Raw genomic sequence first — 21941 nt, 5'->3', positions numbered from 1 at the left:
AATCCACAATAGTATGTGAACTTCATAAAACAAAAATCTGAAGAAGTACAGCAATTGAGACATCAAGATTGCTTAATTTGCAACTTTCAGAACTAGGTTGAATATTACACTGAGTCTGGTTGCTTATTAAGGATCTTCTTGCTTATTGCCAACTTTTATTTCCTATTTATGTAACAATTTCAATCTTTTGTCCCCTTTGGTGCAAATATTTTCCCTATTGTGCCTACCTATTTGTGTGTGGTGTTTTTGCTGAGTTTATAGGATCAAATTCCAGACAGCTTGAGATCTTGTTCTTCTCCAAATATTTCTTAAAGTCTTTATTCTATTTGTATGTTTTTCAAAAAACAATGTTTTAGCATTTAACTTTAAGCCAGCTGGGATTTATTTTAGCGTGGGATGTGATTTTGATATAAGCTGCATTATTTCTTGAAACTGCAAGTTGGTGATTCCCAACATCATTTATGAAATAATCCTTTTATCAGTGATTTTTTGCCTCCTTAATTAAGTATTAAATGGGCTTTATTTCAGGGCATCCTTGTCCCTTTTCTTCCAGCCTACTTTATTCTATTTATCAATGCCTATTTTGGCAACAGAACCGTACTCTTTTAATAACTTCTGCTCTCTGTTTTACTCGTCCTTACAAACAGCTCATTTTTCCAAAATACTCTTCTATTTTCTTGAACTGTTTCTTTTTGAAATTAAGATAAATAATTTAGTCAGCTCTTGAGGAAAAAAAAAATCTTCCCTTGGGGATTATATTACACCAATACTTTGGAACTGGTAATTTTAGTTTCTCTAGGAATTTGACATATTTGCCCATCTATGTCAATCCTTAACACCAAAAAGCTTTGATGTTTTCTTTACAAAGGTCAGATATATATTTTAAACTTATCTGTAAACATCTCACATGCCACCGGGAATGAGGCCTCTCATTGTATTTTTCTAAGTTGATGTCTCCAACAAAAGAAATGCTGTTAATTTTTGAGTATTTATCTTGAATTCATCATTGAACCAACTTTCATTACTTCTAGTTAATTATCTAATACAAATTATTAAGTAACATCAGCTCATTTTGGCTGGGTGACTTTTGATAACACTTTAAAGTTTATTCCTCTGTTCTCAAAGTGGGATGCCCACGGAGGGTGTGGTACTGACCTCCAAGACAAGGGAGTATGCTAGCATTATGGGTAATTATGAGCTGCTAATCTGTCTCTGAAAAATTGAGTTACAGTAATTCACTTAATCTTGAAATAATGAAAAAAAAAAGACATTAGTAAAATAAGACATTCCAATAGGCTAATTTTAGAGGAAAGTAGTGCATGCTTATCTCCAGACTTTATGACTGTTTGCTTTGGAGAAGATGGTAAGAAACTGATACATCAATTTATTAAGTTATATATTTATACTATTATCATGACAAACCTAGTAAATGAAATACATTTATAATACAAATCAATTTATCATACTTGATTATATCCTACCAGTCTTCTAAAATGTTTACATCCACAAGTGCCAAAGAAAAGCACAAAGGAAACTTCTTCAGAAACAATTTTTTGAGCTTTTTCATTTTTTTATCTTGCTTGACAAGAAATAAGGAAAGCACAAGCAAGGTAGTTTCCTCTTTGTTACTTTTATGTCAAAGACCAGTGAGAGAGTAAGTAGTGGGTTTTTAAACACCCAAAAAGAGAGATGTCAATCTTAATTTGGCCACTGATTTAAAACCAAGAAAGATGCAATCAACTGGGAGGGAATCTTAATCCCTGCAGGGCCACAAGGTGACTATGAACATCACAGGGCAGGGTAAGGGCACAGCCTTCAAGCTGCTGGGAAGTACTGGAGAGCACACCTAAACTGTTCCTAGCAATCTCAGAAAACAAAATCCCTCTGGTAGAGCAGCCTTGCCTCTAAAAGTCTTTCATCAGGTTAGAAAGGTTATTTGCTCGTGAATGACTAGAGTTAATGGTCTTCCAGTACTAAGGGAGAACTAGAAACAACTGCTTACCTTTTGAAACTGAGGTCTGAGAAGCACTTAGATAACACGTGTTAAATTATGACTCAACTCACTAACTGTCATGTTACACGCCCTGTGAGCATATTAACCTCTCAACACTACAGAACGGATTTCTAGTTCATTAGAAAATGTTTAGGTTACTATGTTGTTTTTTTTTTTTTAAAGAAACTCTAATTCTTATTTTTACTTGGACAGTAGATGATTAAAGCAAAAAGTTTCAACACAAAACAGTTCATGGTTAAATGAAATCTATGAAAAACAGTACTCAAAATATACTATGAAAAACAAAGAATTCCAAATATTACTTTTCAAGTCTTTCTAGTATATTTCAGAATTAAATGGAAGTGACTGACTAAAGATTCCATGAATGTTTATAACATTAATTACTAAATAGCTTTCATATGAGAAATCTTGACATTTGTTTATGTTACACACAAAATTTACATCTATTAGAGTATACATCAATACACTTCTTCTGGAACATAATAAAAATCAATGCATACCTTTTCCCAGTGCACAATTTCCCAAGCACCATTTCTCAAAACTGTTAAAAGAAAAGGTGACATTTTTAGAAAAATTTTTACTAGTTATCAAAAGCTTGCTTCTGAGGAAATGATCATTTTAAGTGAACAGCTTCAAAAAATTAACCAATGGCAATTCTTATAGATTTAAAAATTAATCATGGCAGAAAAGATGTATAAAATTACACAAAGAATTAAAAAACAACTCCTGCACATTTTAGATCCCACATGGAAACATTACTAACAGAGGGTAATCTCCTTGGTGCTACAAGGGCTTTCTTGAGCATAGAGAAGAATTACAGGCCACAGCTGGAGGAGAAAGCCACAAAAATGATGTGAAAAGGGAGTGAGAAGCTAAAAAAGCATTTCAGAAGCCATACGGTAGCAATGTTAAAAAAAAAAATAAAAAAAGATACACAAGCACACAAGAAACAGATTTCACATTGGCTAGTACATATTTAACATGTAAACAGAGAAAGAATTTGCGCCCCTGGTTTTATAATAGTGCCAAATTGCCTAAGTTTCCATATTTGGCTGACTGAGAAGAAATGAAAGAAGAGGCTACTATTACATTATGATAGAGGGGGACTTTATTAGTGTCTTATTACGAATTCACAGCAGTAACTTTACTCAGTACATCTTTTTCCTCCTCTACTATGTGTCTGTGGCATAATACTGAATATGCCAATAGACACTAAAAGATAAAATAAAAAACAATAAAGACAATAATGCAAGGTAGAGGTACAGCACTTAGTACTTATGGGGTAGGTCAAGATCAGTCAATAAATTATTCCCACAGTAAACTGCATGAGGGCAAAGCCAGTATTTGCTTCTTCATTTTCTCACAGTACCTCACAGGACTCCTAGGAAGACACTCAAATGCTTGTTAAATAAGTATAACAATGAATATCCTATAGTGCATTTTGGTGAATCAACTTCATTAAATTAAAAAGAATACTTACAAGTTGAAGAGCTAACACTAAAATATTTCCAGTATAATTTCTATAACTATATGACTAAGTTAAAGTTCTAATTTTTACAGTATCATACAGTTACGGGTCAAGGATCTGAACCGCAGGCATCCAAAAGTGATCCTTATTTTCTAATAAAAATCTCTAATGCCCGGAGAGTTTATCAAACTGATCCCAGGAGTAGGCCTGCTCCTTGATGTTGTTCCCTGAGTACATGAGGGTCAGGGCCTGGGACAGAGTAAAAAGCCTCAGGTACAGATGTCATCTGTCACTGCTTAGCAGTGTCTTTCTCAAAATTAGTTGTTACAAAGAATGAATGAGAGTACGCTGCCCTTTAATGGCTTAATCCAGTAGCTGCAATATAGTAAGTACAGTCCCCAACAAAGACAGCCAGCCAAGTGCTGCTCAAATCAACCATAACCAAGATTAACAGACACTGCATAATGGGGCTAAAATTTGCAGTACTTTAAATTAGAAAAATACCGTTCAGCAGTAGCCAGAGCCTTTCACTGCCATTTAGTTTCTTCTGATTCTATCTCATGTACTCCCTCAAGCTCCCTCAAGTGCAATACTTTGGGTTTTTTTTTTAATCAGTGTCCAATATTTCTACAATTGAAATTTGGCATCAAAATGAAGACTTCAGCGTTATCTGGAAAGCTCAGAAGGTTAGTGAGTTCCCGCCTGTGCCTGGAACAGAGCGGTGGCCACCTTTCTCCACGGGGCTTACCATTCTGTTGCCGCCCTCATGGTTTCCTGTGGCCTCACACCCAGCCTGCTTCCCTTATTCAGGGCAACTGTCTGGCTCGTGCCTAGAGGTTTATTAACTAAGGTATAACAAATGTACAGATCTTAAGTGTTCAGTGAGTTTTGAAAACTGTAAACACCTGTGAATCGATCACTCATCACAAGATATAAAACTTTAGAAAGATCCCTCATGCTTTTACAATCCATCCATCTCTAGAGGCAAATATAAATTAGTCACCATAGATGAGTCTTATATTTTGCATACACCAACTCATACGGTATGTACCTGAGATTCTGTCTGTAAGTGATGAATCATTAAATTCTACACCTGAAATGAATATTATACTGTATGTTAACTGCAATTTACATAAAAATCTGGAGAAAGAAAAAATGTATTTCTCCTTAAAGTGAAAATTAAAAAAAAAAAGATATTACTTTTCCCAAATTACCACAGTGCTGTAGCAGATAGATTTCTAGACTTTGTATTTATTTTGTTGATCAATTTGCATATCTTCAAAACAATATATACCATCTTGATTATTGTACCTTTATGGCAAGTTTTGAAATTAGGTAAATCTTCTGGTTTGTTCTTTTTTAGTATAGTTTTGGCTATTCTAAGTCCTTTGCATTTCTACATAAATTTTAGAATCAAATCATTAATTCTTAAAACAATAGTTCCGGAGATTTTTGATTTGGGGCTTGAGTCAATTCATGGACAAGCTCTATTTCTGTATTTATTTACATCTTCACTAATTTTCCTAAGATTTATTTTTGTAGTTTGCAATATGTATGGGTCTTTCATTAGATTTATTTATTGATATTTGATAACTTTTTCTTATATTGTAAATGGTATTTTTACTTCATTTCCCACTGGTCACTGGTAGTGTATAGAAATGAATTAAACTTTCATACAATGACCTTGTCATCTTGTAATTTTGTTAAGTTCATTTATTAACTTGGATAGGGTTTTCTCACTGTTTTTGTAGCAATACTTTTAAGAAACTTAAATTCTTCCCATCAATGGTGCTATATGGTGATTTGAGGTGGTTTTATCGCTCTCATATGCCTCGTGGCTAACCTCTTAATTTTTAAAATCTTTTCTGCTCTTAAGTAAAAAATCATTGGAAATCAGGAATAAGTTTTACTACTAATAATTTCCTGTTGACTCTATGTCCTAAGCATCTCAAATTCTTCCAAACTACATCTCCTCCACCATCACCAACACCAGCACCCCTGCTTGAAGTAACCATCACGTCCCACCCAGCTAGAGCTCTGCGTCAGCCTCACCATGAGTTTCCCACATTCACTCTTGATCTCTTTCAAACTTAGTTTCTACAGCATGGATATAACCACAATATATAACGATTATATATATTTGTACAACTACGGATTATTATGTGTCAGTCCACATATCCTTATGCACATACATACATATACAAGTTTAGGTCACCCTTGCTCAAAACTCTTCCACTGGCTCCCTTTGGTTCATAAAACAAGTCCACACATCTAGAATCCCTTTGATTAACAGCTCCAGCCTACTCTCTACCACCACCTCCCGCACTTCCCTCTGCCCCCCACCCCATACCCTGCGGTGAAAGCCACATGCTCTTTCCTGCCTCAAATCCTTCCATGACTGGAACACTCTTTCCCTCCACCCTCACCTAGATAGCTCCTACGTAAGTTCCAGATCTCAGCTTTAACATAACTTTTCAGGGGACATTTCATGACGCCCACTCCTTTACTACTCCCCTCAAGTCTAAATAAGCTTCCTGCGCTTTTCCTTCAGAGCATTAAGGCAGTTTTACTATATATTTAGTTGAGAGATGATTTATATAAGAGCCATCTCCTGCCCAAGACTGTAAGAGCTGTGACAATGGGAACATTTTCTCTTCTGTTCACTGCTGAATATGTTGTGTTACAAAAGGGTGATACAAAGGTGCTCAGTGAATACTTGCTGGATGGAAAGCCAGACCCACTGATGTGTTTGGGACCATATGAAGCCAAGTAATAAGTTACACAGATTTACTAAAGACACAACCCTACTTCTCAGTAGGTCCCATGTTAAAAACAACATACACACTATGTTTACAAAAGAGCTATATTGGTAATTCCTCAAAAGCACATTGGTAATTCCTCAAAAAGCAAGCACATAGCTACCATAGGACTCAGAAATTCCACATCTAAGTATATATCTAAAAGAACTGAAAACATATGTTCACATAAAGACTTATAAACAAATGTTTATTGTAGCATTATTTATTCATAATAGCCAAAAAGTAGAGACAACCCAAATGCCCATAAATTAATGAATGGTTGAATAAAATGGGGCACATCCATATGATGCAATATAATTCAGTCATAAAAAGGAATGAAATGTTGATATATGCTACAACATGAATGAGTCCTGGAATATGTTCAATGAAAGCCAAAGAAAAAGGGCCACGTATTATATGATCTCGTTTGTATAAAATGTCAAGAATAGATAAATCCATAGAGATAGAATGTAGATTAGTGGATGTTGGAGGCTTGTGGAAGAGAGTGGGGATTTAATGCCCACATGTATGGAGTTTCTTTCTGGGGTGATGAAAATATTTTGGAATCAGTGGTGATGGTGTATAACTGTGAATACATGAAAAAACAAGTGTATATACTTGGAAATAATGAATTTATGGTATGTGAATTATAACTCAATAAAAACCAGCTACATAAAATGATGCCAATAAACTGTTTAAACATTTGCTTAAAATAGACTTCTCAGTTTTTTAAGCCCCTAAAATGATTCCAGTGTGAGCAGTTGGAAATGTTTATGCAACCATCAGATGCACTAACATGAGTGTCCTCTGATGTCAGCTCAGGGCCACCCCTCCCAGATCTGTAATCTAAACGAGCCCTCCTTGAAATGCTGCCACTTCGCAGATGTTTGTTAGTTCCCATCTAAAAATAGCCCCGAACCACTCTACGGGGAACAGGCTGGAAGGGTGGTAACAGGCTCCCCAGACTCAGCAGACCAGCCACGGAGCCTTTACCCCACTAACGAGGGTGGGAAGCTGTCGTGTACTTTCGCAGAATCACGGAAAACAATCCTCCAGCCTGCTTCCTGGCTCCCTTTTCCCTCTCTGCTCCTTCCCCGCATCCTTGCTCCCAGGGCTGCTTTCTGCACATCTGAACTGATCTACCTTCTTCCCTTAACCGACCTTTCTGTACTTCCTTCTCTCTCAGTTCACCTGTCCTCTTACGACCTCCTAGGGGCTCTCTGCCTCTGCCCAAATGGTTCCTCAAAATTCATCGTTGAAGAGATACACAGGAAGATGTGGCTGGCTACAGAAATGTGCACGTCCAAGAAACTTCTAAGTACATATTCAGTGGACAATGTTTTCTATCAAATACGAAATCAATGCACGTTTGTAGCAAGCCAGATAGAGTTGTATAACAGGAGAGCAGACATTCTCTCACCCCATGCCACTTTCTCCAGGGAAGGAATACTAACTGATGCATCATCCCATACCTTTCTCTAGACTAACACGAACCTAAGGGGATGTCTGGGTGGCTCAGTTGGTTATGTGTTCGACTCTTCAATTCAGCTCAGGTCATAATCTCATGGTTCATGAATTCAAGTCCTGTGTTGGGCTCTGCACTGATAGTATGCAGCCTGCTTGGGACACTCCCTCTTTCCTTTTCTCTCTGCCTCTTCCCTGCTCACTCAGTCTCTCTCAAAATAAATAAATAAGCTTAAAAAAACATGAACATATGGACTTTTGCTTTCATTTCTCTAAAAATTTACTTCTCTGCAGCTTGGTTTTCCACTTAACATGCCACAGATGCTTTCGGGACAAAGCACAGAGATGAGCCAGTTTTTAAAAACAACCCACTATCTGGATACATTCATTACGATGGTTAGATAACTGAATGGTCTCCTAAGACTCCACAGAATACATCCACAAAAACCTTTTTATCAAGGTAGAGGATATGGTGCGGCAGAAAAATGGAGGCACAGGGAAGCATCCGGAGTCTGAGAAACTGCCAGGCACAGTTCTCCAGGGCCTCTTCACACTCATCTAGGACATAGAATTTGAACCTCCATGAAATGTATGATAAATCTTAATTTCAAGGAAGCCTGAGGAAAAGTTTCCAAGAGGTCTTTTACAGCCCCTAGTCAATTAGCCAAGGCAGACTATATAACAGGATAAACCAAGTAAGCCATCAATCTATACACATCCTTAAACTAAAGCTGGTCTCGGGTGCCTCCAGGGGAGTTTCAAACCCTATACAGCACTTTATAAATCACCAGCTAGTGCATCTTGTCCTGCTCACAGCCAGGTGTCCCAGAGATCAGCCTGGCCTGTCCAGCCCAGCTGTGAGCAACTCTGGGTTACACATCAGCTGTATCCTAATGTAGTCCACGATCTTCCTCTTGATGGAAATCCTGACTTCTTTTTTTTTTTTTCACCACCTCAAACAACACCGAAATATATTTATATGACTGCATACTATAGGACAGGATCCTAAGAGGAAGACTGCTGGCTCTGGGGCATTTTATCAGCAGAGACCACGTTACTTCCCCAAGAATTGTCTGCAGTCCATACTCTCATCTGCAGTGTATGAAGTTCCACTGACTAAACCTAGACAAACATAAATTGTTATTAATCATTTGGTTTCTGGCAATCTAAATGGGCATTTATTATTTATTCTGAAGGCTATAGTGGCCTGGGTTAATCGAAGTGTGAATTACGTTTATGTCTCCACACGGAGTCAGAATTCTAATCAAGTGCGGGAACATTTCTTTGAACGTAGTACAGACCCTCGCTGCTCAACCAGGGGTCCCGGGACCGGCAGCATCATCATTTGGAGGCTTGTGAGAATTGAGAATAGGTTTCTACCCTCCCTTTCCCCTTTCTTTTGTTCTGGAAATATAAAACTAGAACCCGGAAATAAAGATTGACATGCACAGCTTTCTTCAAAGCCAGACCCATCTTAGGATACAGAATTCTGGTGAAATTAAAGATCAGCTCATGACATATAAAATGTTTCTGTACAAATCAAGACTTGAATACTGGCTACGGATAAACATCCATCACAGAATTCACTGTTGTCTTCTCTTCAGAACTGGTTCCTAAGCATCGAGCCATAGAACAATTAAAATAAGCAGTATCACATGTATCAGGCCTGTGACTGAAATAGCAACACAGTTATTTTTAATCACTGACCTCCTCTGACCCAGCTCCAACCACGTTTAGAGGAAGTGAGAAATTATGCTGGGTACTTTTTTTTTTCTTAACATTTTTTTTTTTTGAATGAGAGAGAGAGACAGAGACAGATCATGAGCAGGGAGGGGCAGACAGAGAGGGAGACACAGAATTGGAAGTAAGCTCCAGGTTCTGAGCTGTCAGCACAGAGCCTGAGGCGGGGCTTGAACCCATGAACTGTGAGATCATGACCTGAGCCGAGTCACACATTCAACTGACTGGGCCACCCAGGTGCCCTGATGCTGGGTACTTTTCTGAGCTTTTAGCTTTCCCAGGACAAAAAGTACACCTAGTCTACACCCCTAGAATATCAGAGTTCAAGAAGGTGAGCTGTGGGGATGACCAGTGATGCCTAGTGAAGAGGCCCAGAGTGAGCCAGGGCAGAATGAGGACATTGGCCTGCCCCATGGCGCTTTAATAGCTCATTCCTTTATTTTTCACTTTTTAATTTTTTAATGTTATTTATTTTTGAGAGATGGAGAGAGAGAGCATGAGTGGGGGAGGGACGGCGAGAGCAGGAGTCAGAGGATCTGAAGCAGGCTCTGCACTGATGCAGGACTCAAACCCACAAACCATGAGATCATGACCTGAGTCCACGTTGGATGCTCCACCAACTGAGCCACCCAGGCACCCCTAGCTTATTCCTTTAAATTCAAAACTCCTCTCTCTGCCGTTCTAAATACACCTGCTACAGTTTTCACTCGGGCTAATTTGTCTGACAGTATGCAGAAGAGAGCTCAGACTTTCAACAAACACCTCAAATGTAACCTGCTTTTACTTAGCAGGATACCCCTTCACAGCTTTGTTGTAATGGATTTCTTTTTTGAAATGAAAACAGTCTGCTGAGTCCCTTGGGAGTCTCTAATCAAAGGCCCCGGAGAAACTGGCAGTCTCTCAGGATGCCGTCAAACGCTGCAAAGGTGCAGGTGCTCACTTAGAGTCTAACACCAGCTTCTCTCAGAGGGAAGCTGTCGGCACTGAAAATGAAAGAGCTCACTGCTGGGGCTGTGACTGAAAGTCACTGGGGTGCCATTCCTGGGCAATCATGCCACTCCTCGAAGTGGGAAACAGGAGGCGAGTTATCGGAAGGACAGAGGATGGAGAAACCATAGAAAGAGTGGCACACTCGGTTTCTACCTGGTTGTAAGCATTAGAGAGGAGCTTTAGGGCCTTGAGGAGGACAGGGCAGTGCTGAGACCGTGGCTTTGAGCTTGGCAAAGAAAGAAAACCATCATACCCGTAGTAAAGCATCGTTACATTCACTATGTAGACCCTTGCATTCCAAAGACAATTTTAAGGCAGAAACCTCTTTGTGGCGTAAGCTGACAACTACACATAACTCTCCTGCATGACATAGATATAGATACAGGGGTGTCTGGGTGGCTCAGTCAGTTAAGCATCTGCCTCTTGATCTCAGCTCAGGTTATGATCTCGTGGTTTGTGGGACTGGGCCCTGCGCTGGGCACCGCGCCTACAGCATGTAGCCTGCTTGAGATTCTTTGTCCCTCCCTCCCTCTTGCTGCCCCTCCCCCACCTGCATGGTCTGTCTGTCTCTCACCTTCTCTCAAAATAAGTTAAACTTAAAAAAAAAAAAAGTAAATCTGTCTGCTCCCCACACCACCCCAAATTCTTTCAAAAGCACAACTGGGAACCTAGCCACGCTCTTCTGTAATTCTTTCCAATTCCATCCTGGTTTTTAAAACCCTCCAAAAAAGGACCCTAACTTTGCCTTCACTGTTCTGTGACAAGTATCTTTCGCTCGAGCTGAAATAGATAATTTCCCAGAATACATCGCAGACCTTCCCGCCTCCCCCTGACTCGCCCACCACTACCGTCCCAATAGCTCTGCTTACTGAAAGCCCCCTCGTCCTTCATGAGCCTCAAAAATGACACTTTGGGATTCTTGCCTCTCTCATTTGGCCCCTTCCAGGTTTGCCATCTTGTATCATAGTATTGGTGGGCATCTTATGTCCCTGCAAGATCATTTCCTACAGAGCAAGAACACAGACTGGTATCTTTCTGCGTGGTCTGCACTAGGTCTTATACAGGGTAGATGCTATGTGAGGACTTTACTGAAGTGAAATGGCTAATGTTCTAACTTCATTTATTTTTTAAAGTTTTTTTTAAACTTTATTTATTTTTGAAAGAGAGAGACAGATCGTGAGCAGGGGAGGGGCAGTGAGAGAGGGACACACAGAATCAGAAGCGGGCTACAGGCTCTGCGCTATCAGCACAGAGCCTGATGCGGGGCTCGAACCCACGAACTGTGAGATCATGCCCTGAGCCAAAGCCGGACACTCAACAGACTGAGCCACCCAGGCACCCCACTAATGTCTTAACTTTGAATCACACCTGCTTTTTCTCTTTTACTCTATCAATGGCCCTAAATTTCCTCAGTTGGGTTGTTGCTCCTCAGCGTGCAACTTTAATTTATGCGACAAATGGAAGACAATCTGGGGTTGTACTTCCCCCAAATAAATGCCTGCTCTCCACCCAGAGCTGTTGTTAAAAATACCTAATCAGTTCAATTTATACAACCCTAAGGTCTTTGTGATAGTTTGAAAATATTAACAGTCTTACAAGTGTCTGAAAACTTTACTTAGGCCATACATGTGCTCAATTTTTAAGCCCAATGTTTAAGACCATGGAAGCACTAGTTTCTAGGAACTACTTATAGGTGAGACAGTGTACATGGGGCAGAGTATATGTCTAGGCCTACTGGACAGACCAGATGTGGGGAGACCTCCAGGGAGACAAAGCAGCAGCACCCCGGCTTTCTCAATACGCAGGACAGCAGTACTATCTTAAGTCTCTTAGCAAGGGATGAACTTAACCAGATGGATTCAGCCTGTACTAGGTCATTTCAGGCTTAACATCCTGAAACACACTCTACCCCGGCTTTTTCACAAAGGGCTTTAAAGGCGAAATGGTTTCCGGAGGGAGACAGGCAACTATGTGCCCTGCAGCGAAGAAGCCTCCGCAGGACTCTCAGCCAGCACCAACTCAGTTCCACTTCTGAAAAGGCTGATGTAGCTCCGGGGAAGGAAGACAAAGGTAAAGCTGAGACCTAGTATTTTTAGCTACATGCCTACTTGTTGTTGTCCTTTTCAAAATTAAAACTGAAAAACAGCTATTAAAAACCTATTCTAGGGGTGCCTGGGGGGCTCAGTCACTTTTATGCTTCCAGCTCAATGTCAGCTCAGGTCATGATCTCATGGTTCGTGGGTTCAAGCCCCATGTCCAGCTCCATGCTGACAGCTCGGAGCATGCTTGGGATTCTCTCTGGCTCCTTCGCTCTCTGCCCCTCCCTTGCTCACATACTCTCTTTCTATCAAAATAAAGAAACCTTAGGGGGGAAAAAAAAAAAAGGAGGCGCCTGGGTGGCTCAGTCGGTCTGGCTTCAGCTCAGGTCATGATTTCATGGTTTGTGGGTTCAAGCACCGCATCGGGCTCTGTGCTGACAGCTAGCTCAGAGCCTGGAGCCTGCTTCAGATTCTGTATCTCCCTCTCTCTCTCTGACCCTCCCCTCCTCACACTGTCTCTGTCTCTCAAAAAAATACATAAAAGAACATTTAGAAAAATTTTTAAAAAGTTAATCTAATGTATGAAACAATCTAATTAGGAATTCCTGGTGGCCCTCGTTCAACGACAGCATCAGAACAGGTGGCCAATGGGCTGCTAGGTGGTACAGGGAGCTCCCATCCATTCTCACCTGTGGGATGTACACACACCAGCCTTCAGGGAAGATAGCCAAACTCGGTACTTTAAAAAAAGCAAATCTATTTCATTAAGAGGTATTTTTAATTTTAAAATCCTAACTGTCTCTCTCAGACTGCACCTGAACCCCAAGTTCCCTCAGTCCTCTGTACTGATTCTGTGTGAAACTACCATTCCACTAGAAATGCTGGCATGCTGGCCATAGTAGCACTTCAAATATACATTTACAACTTAAAAAGACGACCAGGGGCACCTGGATGGCTCAGTCAGTTAAGCAGCTGGCTTCTGCTCAGGTCATGATCTCACGGTTCGTGGGTTCGGGCCTCGCATCGGGCTCTGTGCTGACAGCTAGCTCAGAGCCTGGAGCCTGCTTCCAATTTTGTATCTTTCTCTCCCTCTGACCCTCCCCTGAGGGTCTCTGTCTCTCAAAAATAAGTAAAAAAACATTAAAAAAATTAAAAAAATAAAAATAAAAAGACAACCAGCTCAACTACTATAATAAATTCATCCAGAGACTGTCTTCAATTTACATGTTATAATGATAATCACAAATTTATATTTTACAAATTCCTGTAAAGCTTTTCGTTGTGCTTACAGCCCAGAAGATTAATTTTTAAGAAGGCTCCTTTCATTTCTAGTCTCTTGCTGTTTTGTCTCTACTCAAGTATATATATGCAGAGTGGTCATTCACTCATACAGACCCCTGGGCTAAGAGTTATGGGGAACAGAGGAGGAGTAAGAGGGTGCACCCACCCAGTACACACAAATCCTCATATAACAAAAACACGGGATGCAATCACAATTTATTGGGAGGAGTGAACCACAAAACTCAAAGACTCACTGATCCTCCCTGGACTTCTGACCATCAATTTACACTGCTCTCCCTCAGCAACCAGGACCTCGGAGACCGATATGCAATTCTGCACTGGCCAGCCCACTGAACCATGTACCTAAGCAACTTCCAGATCTCTAGCACAAGAAATGGCTTATTCCCATAAGTATTGATGGTAGGCTCAAAATGCAAAGTTTATGAAGTCATGAGTTATATCCTAAATCCATAATTTAATCCCTGCTGGGATTCATTAATTCACGAAAATGAGGCATCAGACCATCAACAGTTAAAGGGCTGAAAATGTTATGAACGAAATTATGAATTTATATTGCTGAAGTCATTAGGGAATGACAGTGATAAACGTCACTCTCGAGTGTTTCAATGTAAAATGAAGAGACAAAATATTTATTTCTGTAAGACTAGATGATTAATATTTGAATCTGACAGAAAGGTGTCCTCTTAAATATTACCTTGTCTTGATAAACATTCATAAAATGAAAATTTAAGTAAAATACTTCAAATGTCTGTCAAAAATTAATTATCTATCAAAAATACCCCCCTTCCCACTCCTACACCCATTCTTGCCTCAATTCAGGAAAGCAAATTGAATTCCATTCCAGTCTAATGACAACAGATGGCTTTTACATCAAGCAATTCGAGCTATCCGACAGCAAACAGTATCCTACTCAAACTTCTGTTATCTCCTATGAACTACAACACAAAAAGACAAGCAACATTCAGCTAGGCAAAGAGGAGAAAAAGAAAAGTCTATTCCCTCAGAAAATAAATTCAAGTATCAAACTAAAAGCCAAAATTTCTTCGAAAAAGAATTTTCAAGTTTCTGCTGACTTAAAATGCGTTTACAGCTAATAATCTCTAATATTCTATTTTTGACAGGAGTTTTATATACTACAGAAGTTTTCCCTCCCATTTGCATATCCTTCACTTTTGGCCATAGAGCTAACCTAGGATAAATTGATGAACCAAGAATGATAACCAAGAAAGAATATTTTCTCTAAACAGGAGGCAGAAGTGAGTATTTGGGACAGTAGGTAGTAACTGGAAAATTGGAGAACCCATCAGTACAAGGTGTGGGGGCCTAAAACCATCTTAGCTATGATTCCACCTTACAATGTTGATTTCTTGGGCGGAGACTTGAAAATAAATAACTGCTAGTCTCTGAAGATAGCCCTCTGTTACAAGATATACTACGTATTGGGGGAAAAAACAGTTACATATTTTTGGTTCAAAAGCTGTTACTGAATATTCTAAGCAACAGGGCAACAAGTGCAAATGTATCTTTGCATATTGTCCAAAACATCAGTACGTGTAACATCTGGATTTTCCCCCCTTTCTATTCCTAATGGTTGTTTCTTCACAGCCAAATTCCTGGGGTACTTTGTCCCCAGGTTTCTAATAACCTCCTATTCCATTCCACTCTAGTCTTCAACTTTATCTGAAAGGTCATCCTGTGTATTTTCGGCTTGTAAACCTTCAATAGCTACTCAGTAACTCAAGAAAAGGTGGAATCTCCTTGGCTTGGCATTTAGGTCCTGGAAATTTTGACCCTGACCTTGTTTGTTAATCATGTGTTTGCTTCCCTTCGATATGAATCTCCTTTCTTCATCTGGCACTCTGGTGATGGGTCACCAAAGCAATTCAGCCGCCCTTTCCACCTCTGCTCAGGATAACCTCTCTGCCCTCTTTCCCAACACACATGTAATGTCTTCCCCATTTGGATGCTTCTGCTCATCTAAAGTGTTCCCCCAAACTCAAGATCTATCTCAAATTACCCCACAATTTCTTTTCCTTCTTTTGGACCCATATAGTATTGGACAGAGGAACCATCATTTGCCACAAAAGTCTATGGAGACAGTGAGGTCATGTAATCCAACCTTCCATTTTCCACACAAGATCATATTTTACCCTTGGGCTTTTATATAGTTCCCATCTTATGCTTTTTCATATGTCCCATAATAAATAATATAAGCTCCGTAAATATTTTGTTAAATTATTAGGGGATCCTTTAATTAATGTACCTTTCTCAAATGTATCAAAAATCAGCAGATAATGCCTTTAGTGGAAGGTAGAAGCGGATGATCCCTTTGGAAGAAAAGCAGGGTATTTGGCAGAGTCCCATAAAAATCACAGCAGTATAAAAATACTGTTTTTAATTACTAGCTAATTTTGGCACACATGACTGAGCTTCATCACATTAGGAAACTTGAGAGAGAAATGAGATTCTCAGATGGGGCAAGTTCAGGAATGAGTAAGATGTCCATTTCACATGTTCCTGTGAAACATGGGACATTCTTTTAAGAATCTAAGAGCATTATGGTAAATTGACTTGTGTGAAAGAAAGGTCATTTTGATTTTTGCTGTGTCAAAATGGGACCCAGACCAAAAAAGCCATGTCAAATGCCATGTGCTTCCTAGAAGCTGGCTTGGTTTTTATTTATTTATGGATAAGATATCATCTGTATATACAGTATAACACAAAGTGCTTCCAACGTGACTTTTAATAAGTAACATCATATCTGATTGTTTTCTATAAGTCTTATCTAAATAACATCTATTGATCACTAACAAAATATAGACATTTTGCAGCTTTTAGCAACAACTGATTTCATGGACAATACTTGGGAATGCATTGCTATGAGGCACTTAAACATATTAAAACTGTTTTCTTTCAAAAGTATTACTACTGTAAGTCACTCTAAATGTGAATTTAAGCATTATGCTAATCAATGCTACAAAGGAAAAAAAAAGAGTCTCCCTTGAAATAAAATCTTAAGAGATACAAAGTATTTTTGGCTGAATTTCATTTAATTGAAATGATCTGTATGTATTACCAAGGGTGTATTTGACAGATAAGAGAAATAAAATGTAAAATTCCTACCTTGTGTCTGTTTCTTGTTCACTGCATTATCAGCTTTATGTCGTTTCTAAAGTTTAAAAGCAAAAGACAAAAACTGTGAAAAAGTGGATGAGATCAATAAAACAAAGTAGCACCCAAAACAAATAATATTTCTTTCAATATATGTTTCTCAAGGCTTTTATCCTTTTGTATCAATTTTATAAGCATGCTGGGGTATGGCAATAAGAAGAATCAGAGGATATGCGGGAATTTTAAAATTGAAAACACAACCCATAGCATCATCATACAGTATTCCTCTTCTGCGGGCACAAGGTATGGTCCTCAGAAGCATCCTACCTTATTATTCAGGTAAGGTTAAAATTTTAATGTACTAGAAAAGGCTGATTTAGCTTTTTACTTAAATAATTCACTTAAAAATTGCCCAAGACAATTATCTGTAATAACTACCATTTAATAATGGTACTAAAATATTTTCAGCTTCTTATGAAATTCATCACCTAATTAGGCCTAGTACATCTTCCATAATTTAATGGCATGGTGATGTCGGCCAATGACTACTATTTGCATAAAGCCTCTTCTATCGACTGCTTCTCAACGGTCCCTTCTTCCCTTATAAACCACTGAATCACAAGATCCTAGTCTCCTTCCTCTTAAATGCACCAAAAATATTAAATGGTAAACAGGTGAGGTAGCTTAAGTCTAAGTGGATGAGTCTGAAGAGTCGCATAAGCCAAGGTGTTAGAGCAGAGAGTAAAAGAAACGAAAGGTCAGAGGAAAGGTGAGAATTTGAGTGGCCAGGGGAAGCTATCTTGTCTATGGTTCAACTAGAGGTTTTCCACAGCTTCTGTCTAAACTTACAGCATCAAGTGTAACACATCAGCCTCGGCTGACATTGCAGGAAAGTGTTGAGTTTACCTAACTCTGAGCTCAAAGATTCTATCATATAAAGCTCATATACCCGTCTATAAGATGGGATGGAATGAACGTAAAACAATTGGGTTCCTAATTTTTCCATCTGAGAAGAAATACGGTTTTGAGGAGTGCACATATGACAATACTTTCCAAGAGAAAGGCCAGAGTTGTGGGTCAGCACTCCTCCAAACACAGCAACCCTAGGGGAGTGGCCTGAGAGCGGGTAGTGTGAACACAGTGCCTCCAAACACCCAGCCACTGGACTGGACAAAATGCAAACAGAGCATTCAAAACGCCTCTGTGGAAGGCTTGTAGAAAATAATTCTTGCCATATCCATATGTAGGAACACATTACAATTCTTTCTCAGAACAAAACACTCACTAATAAAACTGGAATAATGTAGACTTTCATTAGGCAAGTTACTGCTTCTAAAAGTAAGCTTATGATTTGCCAGCAAATGGTCTTAAATGAATTTTTAAAGTTTGTTTAAATTTGTAGCATTAGGGGCGCCTGGATGACTCAGTCAGTTGAGTGTCTGACTTTGGCTCAGGTCATGATCTCGTGATTCTTGAGTTCGAGCCCCTCATCGGGCTCTGTGCTGACAGCTCAGAGCCTGAAGTCTGCTTCAGATTCTGTGCCTCCCTCTCTCTCCCTCCACCTCAAAAATAAACATTAAAAATTTTAAATTTGTAGCATCAGAGAATATTTTACAACTGATAAAACTCTAAAATACTCCTTTTTATTAACTATGATCTTAAGAAAATTAGAAGGTAACTCCAAAATAAATTTTGGTCCAAAGCAAATTTAGATATTTGAAGGAGGTGCAAATATTTCCAAAACAATGCATATCTATGACAGACAATGCTTAGACTTCCAATTGAAGGAGACAAATAAAAGCTAATTAATGAAACATTCCACTTAAACAGGAAATTTAATCTTAGTGAAACCTAAGGAGATCCTAAACATTACTTTCCATCTACAGAGAATTCTTGTTAGGAGCATCTCTTTCCTTAGCCTTCCCTCCACAGAATAAATTAGGTTGCTTGTCAAAAAACAATTGTGTTGAATATACATAAGGATCCACCCAGACAGGCAGGTTCTAACCTTAGTACTATAAAAAGATCACATCTCCAGTTCCAAACCGATCATTATTCCTCCTAAAATGAACAGTTCAAACAACATTAATGCAGTTGTTCTAGGAGCTCAAATACCTCCATTGTCCTATAATGAGAATTCATTTAATGTCACTGAGGGCTTGTGGACTATTTAATATTATCAATATTCAGTTGACAGTGCAGCACTAAACTGCTGTGTAAAGACTTTAGGATACTTGGGTATGTAATGTTGGCCACTCCCTCCTGGGAGCCTTCCCTGCTTCCTCAGCATTTCTTATCACATCAGTGCCCAGGTGTTCCACCTGTAGCTTGGTCCCTTCTTTGTCTCTTCTCCTGTTATTCAGTGATGGAATTGTCCAGGGCTTAATCCCTGGCCCTCTTCACTTCTTATTCTACCCTCTCTCCCTGGCTCAGCTCATGCATACCTGCAGTTTCAATTATAATTGATTCATAAATATTTACCAGCCAAGACTCTCACTGGGGCTCCAGACAGTTATATCCAGTTGCCTCCTTGATATCTCCCTGTGGCAGTCTCAGAGGCATCTCAAGCTCTGAGCAGAAATCAAGAGTCGGATGCCTAACCAACTGAGCCACCCAGGTGCCCCTATTTTACTCAATTTCTTAACAATGATTTTGTTGGAAAAATACTTGATGTAATACTATTTCTCCACACACTATTATTACTTCCTCCAGGAACTGTGTGGTAAACTGCTTTCTAATAGTACCCAATTATTACATTATGCCAATAAGAGTTCTGTTTCAAAAGAAAACACCTTTTGGATAATATATTATTTACCATATATTTTCAGAGAGAGGGGTTCTAAAAATCAGAGTTAGAGGGCTTATAGTTTTGTTAGGGGGAAAGAAAAAAGACAGGCAGCTCGGAGCAGTGGTAATAATGCAGGGCCCTGGAGCCAAACTGCCTTATTCTGAATGCTGACAGCCCCAGTTATGCACTGTATGACCCTGGGCAATTGACCTTGTTCCTCTGTGCCTCCTCTTCCTCATCTGTAAAATGGGGGCAATATCAATAATCCTTTAAAGAGCTGCTGTAAGACTTAATAAATGTAAAGGTTACAGAACAATTACATGGATCCCAGAAGCTCAATAAATGTCATTAATACTATTGTTGGTGATTTGCCACAATACAGAAGAAGAGAGTTGGATGAGAGAGAACTCTGATCCCAACTGTTTTCTTGGACAAGTTTCGTGACCTCCCTAAACCCCAGCTTCCTTACCTTTAAAGTGGGATTAATATCCAACATTTAAAGGTATTGAAGAAATGAAATGGGAAAAACATTTACAAAAACAGCAGCGCAATGTCTAGTAAGTAACCTATGTTTTAGTCAAAATTATGTCAAAGAAAAGCGAGTACATAAGGCAAAGAAACAGATTATAGTAAAGACCAATCTTTATGGATTGCCAAATCCAAGTACAATTTAAAGGACGGTTAAGTCTGTGTGGAACAATATAGGTAAAAAGAGAGTCCCTGACATTTTCAGTTTGTGGTCATCTTCAAGCATGTTATTTTCAATCATGAGCACGGTGATGTTTTACAGACATGCACCTGGACACAACCTCTGTCTAGACTCCTCGACACTTGGGAGGTTTTGGAGACTGATGGTCTAAATGGACACTTGACCCATCTCAAATGCGTCTAGTGAAGCTATGCTTCATCTGTCCTTAAGGGGGTCCCAATTTGATTCTCTATAGAAGTCATATTAATGTCTGTGCACCGTGCAACTTTCAATTGGAGCTTCCCAAAGAAGTCTTTCCTCAACTTACCATCTGACTTGCCTAAAACCTGACAGAAGGTCATTTCCGATTGGCCAAGCATTTAAAGAGCGTAGGAAATAAAATATTCGCTTCCTCAACTGAGGTAGTTAAAATAATGGTAAAACAGAGGAAAAAAGAAGTGTCTGAATTTATTTTAGGGAACTTATTTATAAAAGGGAAATGGACTTCCTCTTTTCTCAGCTACTACAGAATAATAAAAATAGCAAATATGTTGGTCCTTTCTTTTACTAAAATAAAAGGAAACTTAGAACTACTAAAGATGAAAATCAAAGGTATTTAATAAAATGAAAACCATGCATATAAATTAAATATAAAAAATACATTAAAAGCCCTTTACATTTAGATAATTTGGAGGTTACTGTGTTTAACTTCAAATAAAGTTCAAATTGAAAATTGGGCATAAGTGAAAATAATGTTCAAATACAGTTTTCTCTCCAAGCCATTTAAATTAATTTCTTGTGGCACGTGGGTGGCTCAGTCAGTTAAGTATACGACTTCAGCTCAGGTCATGATCTCTTAGTTTGTGAGTTCAAGCCCCATATTGGGCTCTGCGCTGACAGCTAGCTCAGAGCCTGGAGCCTGCTTCAGATTCTGTGTCTCCCTCTCTCTCTCTGATGCTTTCCTGCTCGCACGCTCTCAAAAAAAACAAACATTAAAAAAAATTTAATTTCTTCCATTACTAAACTACAAACGTGGAGAACACTCTAACAAGCATTCTGTAACAGTAATCCTGTAGAAATTAAGAGGAATGAGTTCCAGAACATATTCTATGTATTTTTAAATTGAATGGACATTTTAAACAGCCTGGGTCAAGAATTAAAGAAAAACTCAAATATAAAAATATGGATGTAAAATAACCATCACATTTGTTTATGAAAAAATCAGATACTTACAATATCTTCTATTATCTCCTTGACAGCTGCCACAGCTAAAATAAATAAAAGAGGAACCAGTGTTGTGTAGCGACCTGTTGGTGATACATCAGGTATTTGCTATTTGGAGGGAAAAAAAAGAAAGAAAGAAATCCAGTGAGAACTAGCAAGTTGATTAATAACATATTTAAAAACAGCCAGGTCTTAGTGCCTCTTAAAATATGTTTCAGTGATTTTACTAACATGGCCGACTAACACTGGGTGAGACAATACTGAGTAAGTGACTGAAGAACACACAAGCAAGCTGTTGTGGTGGGGGGAGGGGGT

The 21941-nt window shown here is 39.0% G+C and overlaps 1 protein-coding gene across 3 annotated transcripts in view; it reads right to left on the bottom strand.

Moving 5' to 3' along the window:
• ATP8A1 (ATPase phospholipid transporting 8A1) overlaps positions 1–21941 on the bottom strand; it is a 224745-nt gene that overhangs the window by 166000 nt on the left and 36804 nt on the right. For all 3 annotated transcript variants that reach the window (XM_029946463.1, XM_029946459.1, XM_029946471.1), the window contains exons 4-6: positions 21636–21734; positions 16939–16984; positions 2515–2555 (exon numbers count right to left, since the gene is read on the bottom strand). In XM_029946463.1, coding sequence (XP_029802323.1) covers positions 2515–2555; positions 16939–16984; positions 21636–21734 — 186 coding nt within the window. The remainder of the gene's footprint in view (positions 1–2514; positions 2556–16938; positions 16985–21635; positions 21735–21941) is intronic.

Source organism: Suricata suricatta, chromosome 1, assembly GCF_006229205.1.
Source record: "Suricata suricatta isolate VVHF042 chromosome 1, meerkat_22Aug2017_6uvM2_HiC, whole genome shotgun sequence".
In the NCBI taxonomy this organism is placed as follows: Eukaryota; Metazoa; Chordata; class Mammalia; order Carnivora; family Herpestidae; genus Suricata; species Suricata suricatta.
This window is presented reverse-complemented; position numbering and strand designations above follow the sequence as displayed.